The 21,475-nt window shown below is 34.7% G+C and overlaps 1 protein-coding gene and 1 pseudogene across 2 annotated transcripts; both read left to right on the top strand.

Moving 5' to 3' along the window:
- Positions 1 to 8,658: 8,658 nt before the first annotated feature.
- LOC148193113 (uncharacterized) lies at positions 8,659 to 10,658 on the top strand. Its single transcript, XM_088099358.1, has 4 exons — positions 8,659 to 8,710; positions 8,756 to 9,093; positions 9,181 to 9,404; positions 10,235 to 10,658. Exons 1-4 carry the CDS (start codon positions 8,659 to 8,661, stop codon positions 10,656 to 10,658), a joined length of 1,038 nt encoding a protein of 345 aa, XP_087955484.1.
- Positions 10,659 to 12,716: 2,058 nt separating this feature from the next.
- Positions 12,717 to 17,380, top strand: LOC148193112 (soluble inorganic pyrophosphatase 6, chloroplastic-like; annotated as a pseudogene). The gene is made up of 5 exons (XR_015782290.1): positions 12,717 to 12,722; positions 12,813 to 12,973; positions 13,371 to 13,471; positions 13,567 to 13,746; positions 17,177 to 17,380. The product of XR_015782290.1 is annotated as a soluble inorganic pyrophosphatase 6, chloroplastic-like (transcript).
- The last annotated feature ends 4,095 nt before the right edge of the window (positions 17,381 to 21,475 follow it).

Genomic DNA, 21,475 nt, shown 5'->3' with positions numbered 1-21,475 from the left:
TCTTATTCCTTTCATTTTTTTTTCCTTTTTCTTCTTTATTATCATGATATCGAGATGTACTGATTGTATTGATTATTTGCAGTTGTGAATAATTTCCTTATGATTATAAATTGTGTATAATTTTCTTAAATGATAATACTGAGTTAATAGAATAATTTTTTTCCTCTGAACATAAAATAGACACGATGTGAAAACATTAATTAAGAGTACAGAAAAAAGATATTACTATCATTAGTGGTGAAAACACTCTTAATATGAGGGAAAGAAAAATAGTGAGACCCAGTAAAAGGTCTTTATTATATAAGAAGATACGTAGATATCTTTTTTTTCTTTCTCAATAATATCTCAATAATTTTACGTGTTGTTTTTTTTTCTAGGATATTGGTCAATGCAATCCAAAGTGTTGATAAATGAATCAAATCAATTCGATGTTGATTCTTTGTTAATGAATTAACAAACTTTAAGTTTTTCAATATGGATTAAAGTGTTTTATATAGTGTTTATAATTAAGGTGACAAATATCTACAAATCATTAATTTTTTTTAATATATATATATATATATATATATATATATATATATATATATATATATATATATATATATTTTAATCAAGAACTTGTGCATTTCTCTTCCAAAGTTTTTTTTTTTATTTAGAGATGGAATGATAGATAAGGATAAAAAAAGATAAAAATTTAAAAGAAAGTAGATGAAGAAGAGAATGGAGACGAAGGTCTTGTAGGAACGTAAATTGTAATAAAGTAAATTAATAAAAGTAAAATAAGTACTGATATATGAAATTCATGAAAGTGGTGATCCAAATTACTACAATTAATACTAAATTTGTTATTTATTTTTATTTATGGTGTTATCAAAATGTTTCAAATTGTATCCATAATTTTTCACCTCTAGTTTACATTTGAATTGCCTTAAAACTGTTATGTTGTGCTTATAAAAGGATATAAAACGTCGAATGACTTTTAAATTCGATGTCAAAAGGTTAGTGTATTCAATAAAAATTTGAGCGAGAGATTGAAAATTCATTCACTTAATCTTAGCGCGTGATACCCTCTTTTTTTTCAAACTTTTCTCGAACAAAGTTTGACGAGCATCACATGTAATCTTTCCTTTATTTGATACAAATACATGTTAATTAATTACTTTATGTATGATTTTTGTTTGTTTTAACCGATTATTTTCGTGTTCTTGTAGCACATTCTGTTTTCTCTCTCACGGTGACGAAACTTTATTCCGACGAACCCACCTTTTGAAGTTTAGTTTTCATTTTCGTTTTAAAGAACTTATTTGTTGAACTTGTTTGTTATTTTTTTTGTTGAACTTGTTTGTTGTTGTTTAGTTGAATTTGTTTGTTGTTCTTGTTTGATTGAACTTGTTTGTTGTTGTTGTTTGATTGAACTTGTTTGTTGTTGTTGTTTGATTGAACTTGTTTGTTATTGGTTATTATTGTTTGTTCTTGATACTACACTACATGTTCATAGTTCATGCTTTATAATGGTTTAATCATTTCGGAGATCCCTATTTCTGCAGATTCGTGTCAATTAGGCCCTCGTATTTTGAAAGTGCTCAATTGGGTCCTTTTTTGTAAAATTGAGTCAATAATGCCCTTGTCGTTAATTGTTGTGGACGACGTTAACTTTCTTGTCTAGTGGCATACTGAGTTATCATTTGATAACCACGTGGCACAGTAAGAGGTCATGATGTGGATTTATTTGATTTTAAGTTTAAAAAAAGTTTAAAATAAAATAAGCTGGCAACCGCTCCCCCTTTAACCCCGTCATCGTTCTCTGGGGATCCGGTGATGACTCTGTCGCTGATCACGAAGGCTCTACCACCTTTGAGGTCTTTCACGACGACGGTGATGGCATTGGCCTCTGTCCACTACCGTCCACCATGTCGGAGTTCCTCCCCGGCTCAGGCTTCGACCGCCTACTCGAGCAATTCGCGCAGATTGACATGAACAGTGTGCCGCCACGAGTTAAAGGGGGTGTTAAATATGCAATCATATTTACCCTGGTGTTAATGCAATCAATTACCGTATGTGGGTCCAGACCATGAAGGAGGTATGTGCAGATGGGTGCTCAAAAGTTTCAGTTTTGATTCTTGGGTTTTGCCTAATTTCAAAAATTATGTTTCTGGGTTCAAACAAATATACCTTGAATCTCATTACTGTAAAAATCAATAATTTTCCCTTAAAATTCATTGATTTTGGATGATACTATGTGAAGGATGTATCGAAGAATGGGGTTCTAGTAATGTTGATGAATTGCGTTTTCACCTCTTTTTCGTTTCTAACCTTTTTCTTCTTTCTGTTTCGTTATCCTTTTCTTTTCCAATGAATTGCATGCATCAGGCAAGGTCAAGATCAGAATCAACGGTACACCATCTTCATCCTCTGTTCTCCCTTCTCTTCCTTCAGATCAGTTCAACACTTTTTCAATTGTTTCATTTGTATATTGTTATTAGCCGTTAGATCAGGTTGTTCACCGTGTTTGGTTGCATCTGTAGACATACATGTTTAAATACGACAGTGTTCACAGACACTGGAAGCATCACGACGTCACCGTTAAGGACTCCAGTACCCTTCTCTTCGGTGATAAGTCAGTCACTGTTTTTTGACACGGGTCTATTTTCACCCTTTTTCATGTGTTCCATTGTTTGTTTATGTGTATTGTAAGTATTCACTTTTTTTGTTAAATCTTTTGTTCGTCCTCATGAACCCTCAAGAGATCCAATGGGGTGAGACTGGAGCCGATATCGTTGTTAAATCTACTGGAGTTTCACGAATAAGGACAAGGCCGCCGCCCATTTAAAGGTTTCTACTTACAGCACTATACCTTTACCACGAAGGCGATGTTGAAGGTGAAAGGACAAAAGCAGATGTAGTTCAGGAAGAGAGGATAGAGGTTGAGGAAGATGATGGTGAGAGGACAACAGTAGATGAAGTGCGGGAAGAGAGGATAGAGGGACAACAACCTGATGTTGAGGCTGAGAGTAGAGAAGCAGATGAAGTTCAAGTTGAGGCTGAGAGGATAGAGGTTGAGGAAGCTAATGGTGAGAGGACAACAGCAGATGAAGTGCAGGAAGATGAGGGTGAGAGGACAAAGGTTGAGGAAGGTGATGCTGAGAGGACAACAGTAGATGAAGTGCATGAAGAAATGATACAGGTTGAGGAAGCTGATGTTGAGGCTGAGAGAATAGAAGCACAAGATGATGAGGGTCATAAGTTAGATGGTCAGGCTTACAAAATAGAAGTACAAGACTTGGAGGATATAGAAGTAGAAGTCTGTGATTGGAGTACATCATGTGATGATGATGGTGATGGTGAGATGCTTAGTGAGGATGGGTTAGTAGACATAAATGTGCAGTGTGATGTCATTACAAGAAAAAATTGAATTACATACAGCCAAAATCCGTATATAAGACCCAAAATCCGTATATAACACTTAATTACATACGACTTACATACAGACAAAAATCCGTATATAAAATTATCGTAGCTAAATTATATACGGATATATCCGTATATAAGTTATATACGGATATATCCGTATATAATTTATATACGGATAAATCCGTATATAATTTATATACAGATAAATCCGTATGTAACTTATATACGGATAATAATATCCGTATATAATATATCAAAAAAATATTTTTTTACATCCAGATTATCCGTATGTAACATACAATAGAGAAAAAATAATTATTTGTAAAAGATAGAAAGCTTTGAAACAAAGAAACTTACAAATACATTGCTATTATTAGTTTCAACTTTCAACGAATGTAAAGAATTTATAATATATAATTATGCTTAAAACAAATAATTAAAACATAAAATTTTTATTGAAAGACTTTATAAATAGAGTTCAAAACAAACCGGCCCTTGTACAATATAGAGTTCAATATTAACTAAACTATAATTTACACCTAAAATAGAATCAAGCTCTACTAAGAAAGAAACTGAAATAATTGCTGCTAGCTCTGCAAATGCTGCACAAAAAATTATTGGATGGACGACCTTCTTCAAGCTTGATGGAATCTGAAAACAAAGGGAGGGGATAAGAAATGACAGAACTATAGTAAACTTAGATTGCTGGTCATTGGAAACAAAACTAGTTAAATAATATTTCAAATAGATCTATTTGTCTTAATGTATAATATTTCAAATAGATCTAAACACATGGCAGATAAAATAAAACATTTAAGATATAAACATTTGTAATTGCTATGCTTCATCACCCTAAAATGGGCAACTTTTACATAGTTCCAGAAAGAAGCACAACTGGGATTAGATTAGATGATACAACCTATGTTTTATTAGTGGCTGATAAATGAATAGCAAAGCCCTATGAAAATAATACACCTCATCATTATAAAACTATAGATATTTATGTTACTTAATATTGACTCAGCCTATGTTAAATAAAATCAATACTGCATGTTAAAAATTATTGACTCAGCCTATGTTAAATAAAATCCTTTTTTTTAGTTGTAAGTTTTCAAAAAAATAAAAGTTTAATTTCATACCTCTTGCACTTTTCCTTTCCTTCTCTCTGTTTCCTGCTTGCACCTTTCTCCATGACAGAGCAAGCTCTGGAGATATATCATACTTGTTACTCCTTATATAATAAAAGTCCAACAAAGCTTTAAAATGAAAATATTATAAGTAGAATTCGTTAAGACATTCAAATAAAAATTAATAATCCAAGAAAGATGGGTAAGTTGAAAATGTCATTCAAAGGATACAAGTTGAAAAGCTAAAATGGAGAAAGGCTTTTGAGAGTTAATTGAGATCACAACGTACTTAAAAAACTCAAAGTTCTACAATACTGATATAGATCATCTATACTAAGAGTGTTCATCAACCAATCCAATACAACATTGTGGTAATTAGATTGAAATTAAAAAGCAAAAGGAATAAAAAAAAGTCTTTTTTCATGCGATTATTATGAACTAACATCTATTTTTATGTATTAAACAGGACTTTTGTCACCTATGCTATATTTTATTAAGAGATTATGTTTAACTTAAAATTTGAATTATGTTGTGAATTACATGAGTTATTTGATGTAGAATTAATTTGCGCATTTCAATACTACATCAGTTATTTTAATATTTCTAAACTCTTTCAAAATGCCAAAAACCAATGCATTCTAACTCATAATACATTGGACTGGATTGAAATGAACTTTACAATTAAGGTGTAAAATCAACAGGATGATCAAATTACAAAAACTAAGGCGATTAGAGCATGTATCAAACTCACTGGTATCTTGTTTCATGCAATCAGTACAGTGAGTTACTTCTATGAAAGTATTTTCATAAATTATAATATCTTAAAGGCATAGAAGAAAAAGTGGTACTGGAGAAGAAATAAAGCAATTGAAATCTTGATGGCCTTAAGAATAAGGAAAATAGTTAAGAAACCAACATTTAAAAGAAAGGTTGATATCTATATCTTTATTTTGAATCCATCTTATTTATTAATGTGAATGGTTCTTATTCTTGTAATGCTTTGCACTTAGAATTATCAGTTTCTCATGCTCTTTTCCACTATATAAACATTCTTCCAATACAAAAAATACTGGATAAATTGATATTCCACATGCTAGCAAACACTTAGAATTATAAGTTTCTCATGTTATTTTGCATTTAATATATTAAAGAATATGTTCCACAGTAACAAACATAGCAAGTACGAAGCTGAAATTTAATAAAAATTGACTTGATACTTAGTCTTGTACACATTAACCACAACTACATGAGCAACAAGTTGGTGATGTGTTGTGAAATAGGGTTCTGTTCCTATATTAAAGTGTGTGATTTTTTAGGAATGTTCCCAAAACATTTTAGCAAAGCATTCAAGTGAAAATGTTAATTACATTGCAAAACTTACACAATGCGAGGACTTAACAAACGCCTATATTCATCTTCTAAAGATTGAGGAAGATCCCAATGAAATAGTTACAAATGCTTCAAAAACTGAAATTATTTTAATATAAAAGATGATTAATATTAATGTTTTATCATCACCAATAACATGAGAAGTTGCTATATGTAAAGCATAATAAAAATATCCATAATAAAGTTTTTATTCTTACCATTTGCCAATACCTCAATGATAAGGTTGTTGTAAGAGTCAATTCCTTCATGGTTTATACCTCCACTTAGCTTTCCATATGTGAATATATATGCAATTTATAGTAGATAAATAAGTAATGATTGTAATGAAACACCCAAACAAGTAAAGCTTACTCCAAAATAATCATAGATCTATATTTGAATTACTCAGAAGAATTCTTGACCATGTAAAATCTATAAACATCCAAATTCATATCCTTCATAATCTGAACATTGTCCTGAAATATAAGATGTAACAAAACATGTTTATTTGAAAACGATGGAAAACAAACTAAAACAACAATTCCTTAAATTTTTTTAATGTTTAACATTTCTTTTAGTTAAACTTTCCTAGGGTCTAGTCTAAGTAATAAATAATCATTTAATTTGGATAGAATGTTCTAAATATATTTCTCTAGAGTTTGATAAATAAGCTCTTAATGGTAATCATTAGGTGTAGCAATAATCGTGATAAGAAATGAAATTTACAAAAGCAACACTTTATTTCATATTATATGATGCAAATATCTGATAAGCTTTCAGCGCTACTTTTCATTAGTGATGATAGTTGATAAATTACATCAAAAGAAACAAAAACTTTGAATCGACAATACCTTGTAGCTATGATACGAGTCAACTGCAACATCCTCATTGTTTCTGTCTTCTACCTTTTTTGCATGTTAATTACTATATATCAATAATTATATAAATTTTGGAAAAGATCTTTAGTATAACCATAAGGGAAAATCAGAATCATATATATTTACCTGGATATTTGTGAGTGAAGGTATCCCAAATACTCGGTCCTCTACCACCCTCATTGGCTGCACCTTCATACTGCATACATACATAATCAAGCAGAGCAGTCAAGCAGAGCAGTCAAACAGAGTAGGATGTTGTTTGGTTCTGATTTGTGATGGAGAACCCTAGAAAAAGAGGGTCTTTTTTTTAAGTTTTTAAAATTGGGTCATTATAAACCCTACCCCGAAAGGCCAACTACATGTGTTGGCCTAGTTGGCCTCCGATCTAGACAACAAAGCTCAAGCCCGCATAAATGCTTTCACGTGAGTGAACGAAAGAAAGAAAAGAAGAGAGGATTTAGGGTTTTCGGGTTTTATGAATTTAGGGATTTAATGATGAACGAAGAACATGACTTACCACATCAATGAACAATGAACGAACTCTGTGTGTCAAGAAGTAGGAAGAACGATCTTCATCAGCGAGAGCCTGAGCGATGAACACTGTGAGTGAATGCGAGCCAGCGGCAGTGAATGACAGACTGAGCTGAGAGTGAACGAGAGTGGAGGCAACGGGAGGGGCTGAACTGAGAGTGAGCAAGAGGGAGTCAGACTTGGGCTTTGTATATCAGTGAGTGAGCTCGAAAGGCTTCGTATATCTCTAGAGAAGGTGCGACAATGACTGGTCTAGGGGACTACTGATGCGTCAAGAAAGGAGAAGAAACCTAGGGTTCGTACTTTGAGAGAACTTAGAGTAGTGACTAAGATTATTGATTAATTTTGAATGGAATTTGTAAAATTTTTAGATTTTAGAAAATTGAGGGAAAAGGGTGACCGTAAGAGAGGGAAAAATGTAAAATTTTAAGATTTTGGAAAGTAGTGGGAAAAGGGTGACCGTAAAAGAGGGAAAAGAATTTTTAGATTTTATCTTTAATAATTATTATTTTTAATTACATACAGATTATACACAATTATATACGGATGTTGGTTTTCACAAATTTTCCCATTCTAACATGCTAAAATTTATATATGAATTTTATATATAGAAAAAATCCGTACATAAAATCTGTATGTAATTTACTTTCCAAAATCCGTATATAAAATCTGTATATAATACATATATTATATACGGATTAAAATCCGTATATAAATATCAGTAGATAATTTGCATTTTTCTTGTAGTGTGTAAGTGACAGTTCTGGTAATTTGGAGGTTGAGGTTGAACCTGGTTTACTTGGGTCTGAGTCAGATATGGAAGAACATGATATTAATGATTCCATTTGGTTCAATGATGAATGACAATTTGAGGACTTAACTTCTCCTGATATTAGTGATGAGGATAGTGAGGATGAAGAAGGGTATGGGCATTTTTCTATGTTTACTATGCCCAAAAAATGATTAATTTCAACTAGGAAGTGGGAACATATTTCGTGGATAAACAAGACATCCTTGATGCCATCAAAAGTTATGCAGTAGACAATGGGAAAAATTTGAAACTTGTTAAAAATGATAAAACAAGAATTAGGGTTAAATGTTTGGGATCAAAAGGAGAATGTCCGTGGAGGGCATATTTTGGTTTCATGGATGCAGTAAAGTCATGGCAACTGAGGACTGTGGTTGACAGACATACATGCAGTAGGGAACACAAGTTGTGAGTATTCAATGCAAAATGACTTAGTAGAAAATTGGAAAAAACACTGAGAGAGAATCCTAATGTAAAGGGAGTTGATATTAGAGATAAAATTACTAAGAAATGGAATATAGCAATTTCTAAGAACATGGCTTACAGGGCCAAAGCCTATGCATCAGACGAAGTGGCTAGGTCCTTTAGTAAGCAGTATAGTTGAATTTATGATTATGCTCATGAGTTATTAGGAAGAAATCTTGGCTCCACAATCAAGGTGAAAGTTGAGTCATATGATGGGAAATCAATCTTCAAGAGGTTTTACGCATGCCTAAAGGCATGCAAAGATAGCTTTGTCTCATGCAGGCCAATCATTGGCCTTGATGGAGCCTTTTTGAAAGGCAGACATCGTGGTGAGCTATTAACTGTTGTGGCTCGTGATGCAAACGACCAAATGTTGCCACTGGCGTATGCAATCGTAGAAGTTGAGAACAAGGAGACTTGGACTTGGTTTATTGAGCTATTGATTGAAGACCTTGGTGGACCTGAGGTGTGTTCTTCACTTACAATCATATCAGATCAACAGAAGGTAACTTCCATTATAATTATTGAGTTCTATCTTATACAAATTTGTTCAAATCAATACCATCTCACCATTTTTATTCTTCATTCACAGGGTTTGTTACAAGCAGTACAAGATGTTGTTCCTAGAGTTGCACAAAGATTTTGCGTAAGGCATTTATATGCCAACTTCAGGAAGAAATTCCCTGGAAAGAACCTGAAAAAGCTTATGTGGAGGGCAACTATAGCAACCCACCCACAAAAATGGGAGAACGAGATGAGATGTATCAAAGAGGTCAACCAAGATGCTTTTCGACACTTGTTAGCTATTCCTCCAAGGTTTGGTACTCTCGGTTTACATAACTTTTACTTTCTTGTTACTCAACATATTTATTGTGTGACATACATCTTTATTGAAGGTTTTGGTCCAAATCAAGGTTCACAACCACAGATCAATGTGATACTTTAGTTAATAACATGTCAGAAGCCTTTAACAATGTGCTGGTAAATACAAGGACAAAACCAATTATTACAATGTTGGAGGAAATCAGACTATACATGATGAAGAGATGGGCAACTAATAGGTCAAGGGTAACGTCATTTAAGTCATCAATTTGTCCAAAAATATTGAGTAGACTACAAAAGGAGGGATTACTAACAAAGAATTGGATTCCCAGGTATCCAAAATTTATGACATATGTATATCTTTGTTTATGTTATCCGAGATAGTAAAAAACTAATGTTACCTATTGATTGACAGCTGGTCTGCACAAAGGCTATTTGAAGTCAAACATGTGTCCCAAAGTGGGGAAAAATTTGTGGTGGATGTAGATCAATATTCGGCTTAATACCCTATTTTGTCCCCAGTTTCGCTCGACAATGTCAAATTAGTCCATCCTTTAAAACGTGCGTCAATTACGTCCTTACTTAATAAAATTTATATCAATGAAATCCCTTCCGTTAAATCCGTACAAACGACGTTAATAGAAGAGAGAGAAAAATAATTAACGCCGTTTGTATGGATTTAACGGAAGAGATTTCATTGATATAAATTTTATTAAGTAGGGACGTAATTGACGCACGTTTTAAAGGATGGACTAATTTGACATTGTCGAGCGAAACTGGGGACAAAATAGGGTATTAAGCCATCAATATTCATGCTCTTGCAGGAAATGGAGCATCAGTGGCATACATTGTGTACATGCACTGGCAATAATGAGGTTTCTCAACATAGATTCAGAGGACTACATACCTGTGTGCTTTAAAAAGTCTACATATGAAGAAATTTATTGCTCCATTATATATCCCATTAATGGAAACAACCTCTGGGAGGTAACCCAAAGTCCAGATGTCATGCCTCCATTAACAAGACAGATGTCTGGTCGTCCTAAGAAGAAAAGGAGGTTAGAGCAATGGGAGTTGAAGAAAAGTAGCCCTAAAATGTCAAAAGGGGGATTACTGAAGAGATGTGGCATTTGTAGGGAAGTGGGCCACAACAGAAAAAAATGCCCCAAGAGAAACCAGGTCAGGAAGAGGGACAACAACCCAGTTCATTGCCTAAGGGTGAAGCAGATGAACAAGAACCACTTTTGAGTTGAAGATTGTTATCTATTTTAGTAGTACCAAATGTAATAGGGCAAAGTTTGATGTTTATCATCTTACAAACATGTCTTCTAAACAATGCTTTAATGTTTCAGTATGTAATAAACTATTCAATCGTATTAATATACAAATGTTCAGTTTGAAGCCTATGCATTTTCTTTATTCTCTTGATATTAAATTTTATTATTTATCATCATTGTGCCCTTAGTTCAATTCCTCTTAAAGTTCTCTTTACTCAGGTCCCAAGAATACAATATTTTGTATGTTTTATTCACAACTGTTTTACAGGTTGTATGTTTTATTCAGAACTGTTTACTCAACCTTTATTAAGAACTGTTTTACAGTTTCTATGCACATGTTATGTTATACATAGGGCAACTGCTGACAACAAAATGAAACCAAAACAATAAAACTGATTTTTCCCAAATTATCATTTCATTCAAGATCTTAAACTAATACATCTTCATTGCAGAAAACATAAATACATTAAACAAAACTACACTAAAATTATCAAGCCTACTACTATTACCAAAACAGACCTAAATTATAAAGCTCTTCCCATCAACATTGCAATTATAATGATGTTCATCACACATAGAACACTGACAACCCCAACCAAAAATTTAATCCAACTTTGAAGACCCATCACAACTTTCTACACACCAACTATCTTCTTATCACTTTCATTTTCAAAACTCTTCACCAACCTCTCATCATTTACTTCCAGCACCTCACAGCTAACACTTTCTTCAATTCCCCAATCACTCAAGCAGTTGAAGTAGTTGCATCCCCCATTTTCACTTCCAACCTTATACCTAGGGCAACCCCAGAATTGTTTGCCACGATTCTTACTGGTTTTCGCAGTCCTCAACACAGACTTATCTCCACAATGGCAGATTAGCGAACCATCATTCCTGTTCCACCCTCCAGCTCCATGAGAGCTCACAGACCGCAAATGCTTTCTTCCGCACTCATTGCAAGTGGAAGAGGAACACGAATGACCCATCAACATTGTTGTGTCTTCTGCTTTCGCACTCCCCACTGTCCAAACTTCAACTGCTTCCCAATCCTAAAAAAAATAACCCAAATGACTTCGCGCAAGGTAAAGAACCCTAAATCCTATATATTTCACAAATCAGATTATTTCAATTTAATAACAATGAATAATGCCACGTTTAAACTCTGAATAAGCCACGTTTCAAGAAAAAAACACGTTATCCTCTCACTTATGCAAAAACTTAACGCTGTTAACGAAATTTAACGGTAGGGGCTTATTTGATGCAAATTAGCACTTATAAGAACTCAATTGGGGATTCTAATAAAAAGAGAATCAAAATGGGAAAACCTCACATAAATTGGGACAACCAAAGGGTTTAAACAAAAGAAATTTTTTGCCCAAGATCAAAACGCCAAACCCTAAGAACCAGCTCATCGTTCCAAAGTTCTGCAACGTGGACTTCCTCAACCCGCTTCATCTCTGCTGCCACGCCTTCTCAACGAGACGAGTCTAGCCGACGAGGTCGCCGACGATCGCTGCCGATTCGGCTCCATCCCAGAATCCCCCGCCAATGCCACCGTGCTAATCCTTTTCCCCTTCCCCACACATCTGGATTCTTTGAACTCCTCACCGATGACGAAAGAGACGAAACTCACCAATAGAACAGCGTTATATCCTAGTGACCCACTTCGATCCCATTCGCGAAAAATTGCAAATCCATGCTCTGGTTTAATATTTGTGTTTTCTGTTATGGATCAATAGCTTGGTAAGTTGTTTAGGATAGTCTTTGTTTTGGGATGTTGAATAGTTTTGAATATTCTTATGCTTCACTAGCTAAATGGTCTATTCTGTTTCACACATCTGTATGGGTTTACTTATTGTTACTACATTTCCTCTGCTTTTATGAAAGAAATGTTGAGCAGGAGCCAAATTATAATGTTTTATGAGGATTCATCATGATTTATATTTGCTTAATATGATGGAAGCTAATTACCGTGTAGTTATGTAATAAGAATTACTATTAAGGAGATATTGAGCTTTTCAACTAGGAAATGGAAGTAAAGTTCAAAGAATGAGTTTTTTTCCATGTGGGCTACCTTTTATGATTCTGTTACTTGTACCTAAAATGTAATTTGCAAAATATTTAGGTTTCTCCTTGGCATGATATTCCATTGCCATCGGGTGATGATATCTTCAACTTCATTGTTGAGATTCTTAAAGAATCCAGTGCAAAGACGGAGGTTGCAACTGATGAAGCTTTCACTCCGATAAAACAAGATACAGAAAAGGGAAAGCTTTGATATTACCCGTGAGATACAATTTCTGAGCTCATGTTGTTCCTTTCTTATTCTAAATTACATTATTTGTTATTGGCAGTTCACTTTTAACGTAAATCTATTCTCTATATTATTTTATTGCCTTATTGTTGAGATAAATGTGGTGTGATATTTCTTCTTTAGTGTTGTCTATTTACTACCATAAATCTACTACTTTCAGGGTTCAATACCCATTACTGACCTTTGATAGTTACCCTTCCTTCTTAAATGCCATTTTCATGTTAATTTTTTATCCTTAACAGTTGAAGCATTTTGCATCTCTCATTTAACACATCCTTGACTTCTTTTACTGTGTCTGGTTGATCTAGCTAGACTGATTTGGTTTCATATTTAGCCTATTCTTAAACACATCTTATTCATGTTCTCCAGCTACAATATACATTGGAACTATGGCTTACTTCCACAAACATGGGAAAATCCATCTTTTGCAAACTCTAAAGTTGAAGGAGAACTGGGAGATAATGATCCAGGTATTCCATTAATAGAGATTGTAGACTTCCCTCCCTACCATAATGTTATATTATGAATACAACACAATATGTCTGAAATCATTGTAATTTTGCAGTTGATGTTGTTGAGATTGGTGAAAGAGAGGAAAATATGTGAGGTTTTGAAGGTCAAACCCTGGGATGCATTATCCATGATTGATGAAGGGGAACTTGATTCGAAAATAGTTGCAATCTCATTAAATGATACAAAGGCATCATTGGTGAATGATGTTAATGACGTTGAGAAGCATTTCACTGTAATATCTCTATCACCTAACTGTCTGATAACTTATTTCATAAGTCTGTTCTTGTTCATTTTATAGTTTATGATTATATCAAGCAGCTAGATGACTTGTTAACTATTTGATCCAAACTACCTAGTTAGGGCAGTCAACTTATTTACCATTACTACATATTGACTAAAAAGATTACTGAGTCAAACATAAATAGTATTGGTTGTAAAATTAATGTTAGGAGATTAATGTGCTTGTTCAGACATCAAACCAGGTCCCTAGTTTTTACTATTATATATTAAAGAGATTTTTGGATTGAAAATTAGAGAAAAAAAATCTTAATGCCTCTACGTTGTAGATAATCAATTCCTCATATTCGGGACAGTAAATGGTAGTATAACATTTCTTCTGTTTTTACTTTATTTGTATATCAACAAGGAAATTCTAAACAATTTGATTTACCATACGTCATTTAAAATAGTTAGCAAACTTTTTGGTCTGATATATAAAACCTCACTATTATACAATATATATATATATATATATATATATATATATATATATATATATATATATTTTGTGTGTGTATTTACCAGTAGAAGCAGTCCGAAACAAACTATACTACTTTGTAAAATTGTACTTTCCCATTGGTTATCTTAACAAATTCTTTTTTTTTTGTTTCTTTCTTGCAAAATTGTATGAGTATTGTAAGGACCTTGAATTATATATAAATATAGAGGTATATATATTAAATAAGAAAGAAAAGAAATTAAATTAAGGGGGAGGCTTTTTCCTTTATTTTATTAATGTATAAATCATATCAGCTTTACCAAACTCTGCATATTTTCATCAAAGCCACATCCTCTCTCTAAAACTTCAACCCTAATTTTCTCTGCGTTCTCTCTACTAAATCTTGAAATTGAACCGGTGTATTGTCATTTAAGTGGGGATTTTGCGTTCCCGGAGTCGAGAGCTTCGACTTGAACCGATTGGTTTTGCATTCTATAGCTGGGTACTGTAGCTGCGGGTCTTTGAGCTGAGCAAAGAAGTTTCAAGGTAAGGGGAGCTAGATTCTTTTCTATGGGTTGTATGAACAATACATGTGCTGAAATCTGTAATATTTTGTTGTTTGATGAACAAGTTTGTGTTTAGAGTGACCTTGTTTTGTATGGATCTGTATGAGTGAATGTGGAACTGAAAATTGCTATTGTAAATGGATCTCAGGAAAATGGCTAGAAATGGTACTCTGGAGTCTGGTTGCAATTCTGCATAATTCTGCAGAACGCGACAGATAGCATTCGGCCATGCCTTGATTTGGTACCGTTCGGTTAGGTGTTGATTTGGTACTGTTCGGTTAGGTGTTGATTTAGTACTGTTTAGTTAGATGTTGATTTGGTACCGTTCGGTTAGGTGTTGATTTGGTACCGTTCAGTTAGGTGTTGATTTGGTACCATTCAGTTAGGTGTTGATTTGGTACCGTTCGGTTAGGTGTTGATTTGGTACCGTTCGGTTAGGTGTTGATTTGGTACCGTTCGGTTAGATGTTGATTTGGTACCGTTCGGTCAGGGTTGATTTGGTACCGTTCAGTTAGGTGTTGATTTGGTACCGTTCGGTTAGGTGTTGATCTGGTACCATTCGGTTAGGTGTTGATCTGGTACCGTTCGGTTAGGTGTTGATCTGGTACCGTTCGGTTAGGTGTTGATTTGGTACTGTTCGGTTAGGTGTTGATTTGGTACCGTTCGGTTAGGTGTTGATTTGGTACCGTTCGGTCAGGTGTTCAATTGGTACCGTTCGGTCAGGTGTCGAGTTGTTACCGTTCGGTCAGGTGTTGAGTTGTTACCGTTCGGTCAGGTGTTGAGTTGTTACCGTTCGGTCAGGTGATTATTTGGTACCGTTCGGTAAGGTGTTGAGTTGTTACCGTTCGGTCAGGTGTTGAGTTGTTACCGTTCGGTCATGTGTTAATTTGGTATCGTTCGGTCATGTGTTGAGTTGTTACCGTTCGGTCAAGTGTGGATTTGGTACCGTTCGGTCATGTGTTGATTTGGTAGCATTCGGTCATGTGTTGACTTGGTAGCGTTCGGTCTTGATGGTGCTCGGTCTTGATACTGCTCGGTCTTAGTGGTACGTGGTCTAAGTAGCGTTCGGTCAAGGCTCTAGGTGTTCGACCAAGGCTCTAAGCGTTCGGCCGAGGCTCTAAGCATTTGGCCGAGGCTCTAAGCGTTCGGCCAGGGCTCTAGGTGATCGACCAAGGCTCTAGGTGTTCGACCAAGGCTCTAAGTGTTCGGCCAAGGCTCTAAGCGTTCGGCCAAGGCTTTAAGCGTTCGGCCAGGGCTCTAGGTGTTCGACCAAGGCTCTAAGCGTTCGGCCAAGGCTCTAAGCGTTCGACCAAGGCTCTAAGCATTCGGCCAAGGTTCTGAGTGTTCGTCCAAAGCTCATAGCGTTCGGTTCAAGCTCATTTGCTCTTGTTTTGGTTTGAATTAAGTGTGCGGAATGATTGAAATGCATAGTATGATCGTGGTAATGTTATTATATTGAAAGAATGTGAATGTATGAGACATGTTTGGTGGTTGAATGTAACAAGTATGTGTAATGGACGTAATTCCATGGATCTCAAGGGAGGTCACATGGTGGTGCCCTATGTGTAATGGACATAATTTCATGGCCTCAAGGTGAGGATTCATGGTGGTGCCCTCAGTGTTTGGAATGAATGCATGGTAGCTCAGTCTTGGGGGTTTTCCTGACGCTTTAAAGGTCTTTCATTCTCAAGTAGAGAGGATTGATCCATGTGGTGAGGAGTAGCAAGAGGTCCCAGTCTTGGGTGCTTCCAGTATGGCCCAAGGTGAGTGTTAACGGACTAACCTCGTGAGTGTGGTAGGGTGAAACCCATTGGTAATGGATTTGCAAAGCAGTAGAGGCCACCACGAGTGCATAACTCGCCATAGCTCGACAATCATTCTAGTCCAGACGAGTCGGTTTATAAAGTAACAAGTCTTGTGATGTCATTTTACCATGTTTGAGTGACTTTTGCATGTCGTGTGAGGTTGAATAACATGCTTTTTATATCTAGCTCACCCTTGCTTGTTTGTGTTGCTTGTGTATGTTTCTTTTGCGATGATCATCCACTTGGGTGAGAGCAGATGGCGAGGAGGATACTTTGGAAACAACTCTTGACGGGGACGACAGTGCTGCAGCTTAGATTTGCTAGCTTTTATTTCATGAACTCATTATTTTGAAGAACTTTAGTGCATTTAAAGTTTTAAATTCTCTGAAATTTCCAGGGAGAAACTCTAATACTCTAGTTTTCAATTCCACATTATTCTAAGGATGACTGTAATCCTTAATTACTCTTGACTGCTTTCCTATATTATGCATGATGACGTCTTTATTATATATGTTTTTCTATATATTTTGGGACGTCACAAGTATAATTATAATTAATTTTTTATCATTTCAGCAGGCTGGTGATGCAAATGAGCCCAAGTCTCCTTTGAGTACAAAATCAAAGACATTCATCTTGTGGAAGTAACATTTAGGGAGTTTATAAATTTTTTTTAGGATAAAACTATATCTAGTTTATTATGAATTTTGAGTACTTGTTGATTAAGTTGTAAGGATGAGTTTTATTTTAAATTGATTTTATGTTATTATGATGATTTTGACAATGAAATTATATGAATTTGTGATGTCATTAATATGTTTGAATATTGTTACAAATAAATATTTTTGATTCAAAAATATAACAACCTCAAATGGTGGCGAAAATTAAATAATTCTAGAAAAATAAAGTAATAAACCTTAAATTAAATAATACAAATGAGGGAGGTTACAACTTCCAAAGTATAATTGTCAAATTGAACAGTATATATTAATATCACAAAATAGTGCAAAAAATATAGGTATTTTTTGTAATCAAATGATTGAAAATAAAGTAGGTTAAAAACTGCCACAAAATAATAATCAGTAATTGGTTTTTACCCTCTACAGAAAAAGTTCTGCAAATTGAATGTGATACCAGGGGTCGTGGAAAATCCCCATAGATAGGTTGTGGCGACTCAAACTGCGACGGTTTGAAAAACCTCCGGAAATTATTTTGTGGAGGATAAAAACTCTCGCAAATCGAAAAAAGAACCTCAACTAAATAACATTTTTTTGTAGTGATATCAGATGGTAGAGCATGATTTAGGGGTATAGGGGTTAAGGGTTGGGGAGTGGATGGGATGGTTTGAAGATAGGGGTTGGATGAGTTAGCTATGGTGATTTGTTAGGTTGGTTCAATAGTGTGGGTAGAGGCTAGGCGATGTATAGTGATCTCTTGAAAAAGAGCTTCATCAAGCTTGGACATGATAGACGATGTCACGAGGAGAGCTTAAGCCCGTCTTGTAGCTTCTTCAAGATCAATAGCTTCCTTGATAACCAAGGGTTGTGTTATTTGGGTTCTAGGAGGTAGCATTGATAGGAGTCATTTTCCAACAACTACATCATCTACTGAGAAGGTAGCATTTGTGTCACCAAATTGATGAGTACGACATGGCTCAACAATGCTCAAGTTGGGTGACATATATCCTTCACCATATTTTCTACCAAGTGGTGACTAGAGGAGGTATGGTCTCATCTAGAGGCAACATTATGAAGGTAGATAGACTGTTATCAGTATAAATACACATGAAACTAATTATAGGTTGTTAACAGATCAACACTCCATTGTTTCATCGGGTTGGCTAGAGTTGGGAAAGAGGGAGCAGGGTGAGGTCCCTTTATTGTTTCAACCATTTGCATCTTCAATGGTTGTCTATCTACAACTGATAAACAGTGTGTAATAATGTCAACAACCACAATGATCTTCTTATGGCATCTGAAGTTAGACTAATTGTGGAAGACCAAGATGAGGAACATCGTTTGATAAAATGCCTTAGGAATATCTAGTGTTAGAGAGATTAACAAATAAGAATACTCTCAAACGATGATGCTTCATAGGGCTGTATGAAAGTTTTAACAAAAGAGGAATTATGAGATACTACTTTTCAAATCTTTTATACAAAGCAACATCTAAATACTTGTAAGGAAAATATGTATGTGTATAAAGATTATGAGATGTTAGATGCTAGTTTTTGTGATAAGAGAAAATGAAAAACTTTTGAACAGTAATGTAATAAACTACGAACTTTATATTTGTTCATTCAACCTAAACTACGTCTAGTTCTCCCTTAAAAACTCTTAAGGGGTTTCACTAATATTTTCCATGATTTCACGAGTTTTACCTCTTCAGGATCTCACCGAGTATTCTCACCACTCCTGGCTACAACGAGTATTAGTACCATTCCTAATTACAACGATTATTAGGACCACTCCTGGTTACAACGAGTATTAGCACCACTCCTGGTAACAAGGAGTATTAACACTAGTTCTGGAGTATTAACACCACTCCTAGTTCACTATTTCTCATCGACAAATGTACCAAATTTCTCAAGTAATATAAAATGGTAAGACCAAGTATAGTTTTCCAAGAGAATCTTGTAATACTAGATAATTGTACGATTAATAACTCATAGACTAAAGAATGGAAAATTATGTGCAAGTAAATAAATACATAAAGATTATAGGTGGACTTTGGTAGCTAGAGGCACTTAGAAGTGGAAAAAAGTCATAAATGGTATGAAATGGCTTTGCTAAGGGTAGATTTCACCGGGTTCACTATCTTACACACACATAATCATCTTTTCTCCATTAAACACTAATGTTAACCCACGAAAATAGTTTAGCCTTAATCCTTTAGGTGAAAAAGCCTAGGTTTCCTAACTAACCGTCAATCCCTTAAACACTTTACAAGCAAACTCGCCTTAAGAACTAGGGTAAGACAACTAATGGGTCATGCTCCATTCCTAGACACAAGCCCCCACTAGATTCTTGTTTCAATCCTAGGGTTCACTAGATTCTTCCTAAAACCTAACGAAGCGAAAGATCAAGCTATCAACGTCTCCATTTCAAACAAGCATTAAGAGTAGAAATAAGAAATTAGCATTTAATGAAAGAGGCATATATATAATAAAAACATTCACTAGATACAAGAGAGTTCAATAGCTACATTTATCCCTAATAAGATGGGTTTAGCTCTCCATTTCCCTAGAGAACCTCAAGCTTACAAAATGGCCATGGAAGAAGATGAAGATACAAAGAGGAAGAAAATGTTGTTCCCACAAGCCCTTAGCAGTCCTCCAAGCTCTCCAACATGCGTTTCATACCTCCAACCCACGTTCCTAAGTTTTAGTTGTGTTCCTACATACAAAACCTCATTTTTTTCTTCCACTCTTGGCACTTTAAAACCTTTTCCAAAAAGTGCATTCTCGCTGGGCCATAGAATCCTCTCCTTAGCCTAGACTGCTCTACTAGCTGGACCGCAAGACTATTTGGCTGGGTGAGAGACCATGTCTAGATAAACTAGTGGTGCTTGTGGTTAGGCTAGTATCTTTTGGTAGCAAATATTTATTCTTCTGCAATCATCAAATTTTTATAGGTAATTATCACACTTATCGTACAGTGCATTAAATGTTTTGAACATTAATAAATGTTAAGCAGTGTAGCATGTTCAAAACATTTTATCATTTTTCACTTCATCAATAAATGCATTGTTTGGTAAGATGAATATATATTCATTAAATGATATAAACATAAGATGTTTTCTCAAGGTTAAAGCATTTGGTGGTCACTTATCAGACGATATTTTCTATAGAAAGCTTTGTTTGATATTAACACTGTTTTGAATGAAACATTTCTTTTAACCTTAGTGTCATATAAGAGATAAATTTCTATTTCGATAAGAGACTTACTTATTTTGCTCATATAGTGTATTGAGAGATATTAATGAGATACATCTTTTCTTAGATGTTGTTTATGATTTACTAATTGATTTAAACAATTTGATCTAGAAATCATGACATGTTAAAGAAAGAAAATTTTTCTTGGTCGGATGAAGCTAAATTGGAATTTTAGTGTCTTAAGGATCAGTTAAGCCAAGCGCTTGTATTGACCTTTCCTGATTTTATGAAGCCTTTTATAGTAGAGGTGGAGGCCTCAGTAGTGGAGGTAGGAGCTATTCTTATGCAAGATCATCATCCTATAGCTTTTATCACTAGAAGTTTGAATGTTACACAACAATCCTTGTCAACTTATGAGAAGGAGTTAATAGTTGTGGTGTACGCGGATACAAAATTGGAGACACTACTTATTACCTAATTAGTTTGTAATCAAACATTATCACCGAAGTGTCAAGTATAATCTGGATCAGAGACTTTCCATAGGCTTCCAACAAAAATGGTTGGTAAAACTCATGGAATTTGACTTCATCATTGAGTATAAGCAAGGAATTGAGAACCAAGTTGTTAATGCATTTTCAAGGGTTGAATGTGCTGTTATTTCTACACACCAACCAAATTTTGATCTACTATACAAAATCAAAGCATCGTAGCAGAGTGATGATACTTTGAAATGGTTGATTGCTGACTTGATGGAAAATCCTTCTTCACATAAGGATTTTTCTTGGGCCAAGGGAAAATTAAGGAGGAAAGGGAAGTTGGTCATTGTTGAGACTTTGGCAAGTGTACCAAATCAATTCAAGTAATAAAACCGGTAAGACCAGATATCATTTCCCAAGAGACTCGTGTCACCACACAGTCGTATAATTTCCAACTAACTTAGACTAAAGAATGCTTTATAATTTGGGTTTTAGTGCAATTAAAGTAAACATGCAACATAAATG

This window comes from Vigna umbellata, chromosome 9, assembly GCF_029865625.1.
Source record: "Vigna umbellata cultivar VRB3 chromosome 9, Vumbellata_1.0, whole genome shotgun sequence".
Taxonomy (NCBI): Eukaryota; Viridiplantae; Streptophyta; class Magnoliopsida; order Fabales; family Fabaceae; genus Vigna; species Vigna umbellata.
Note: the sequence above shows the minus strand (reverse complement) of the source record. Positions and strands in the feature narration are given on the sequence as shown.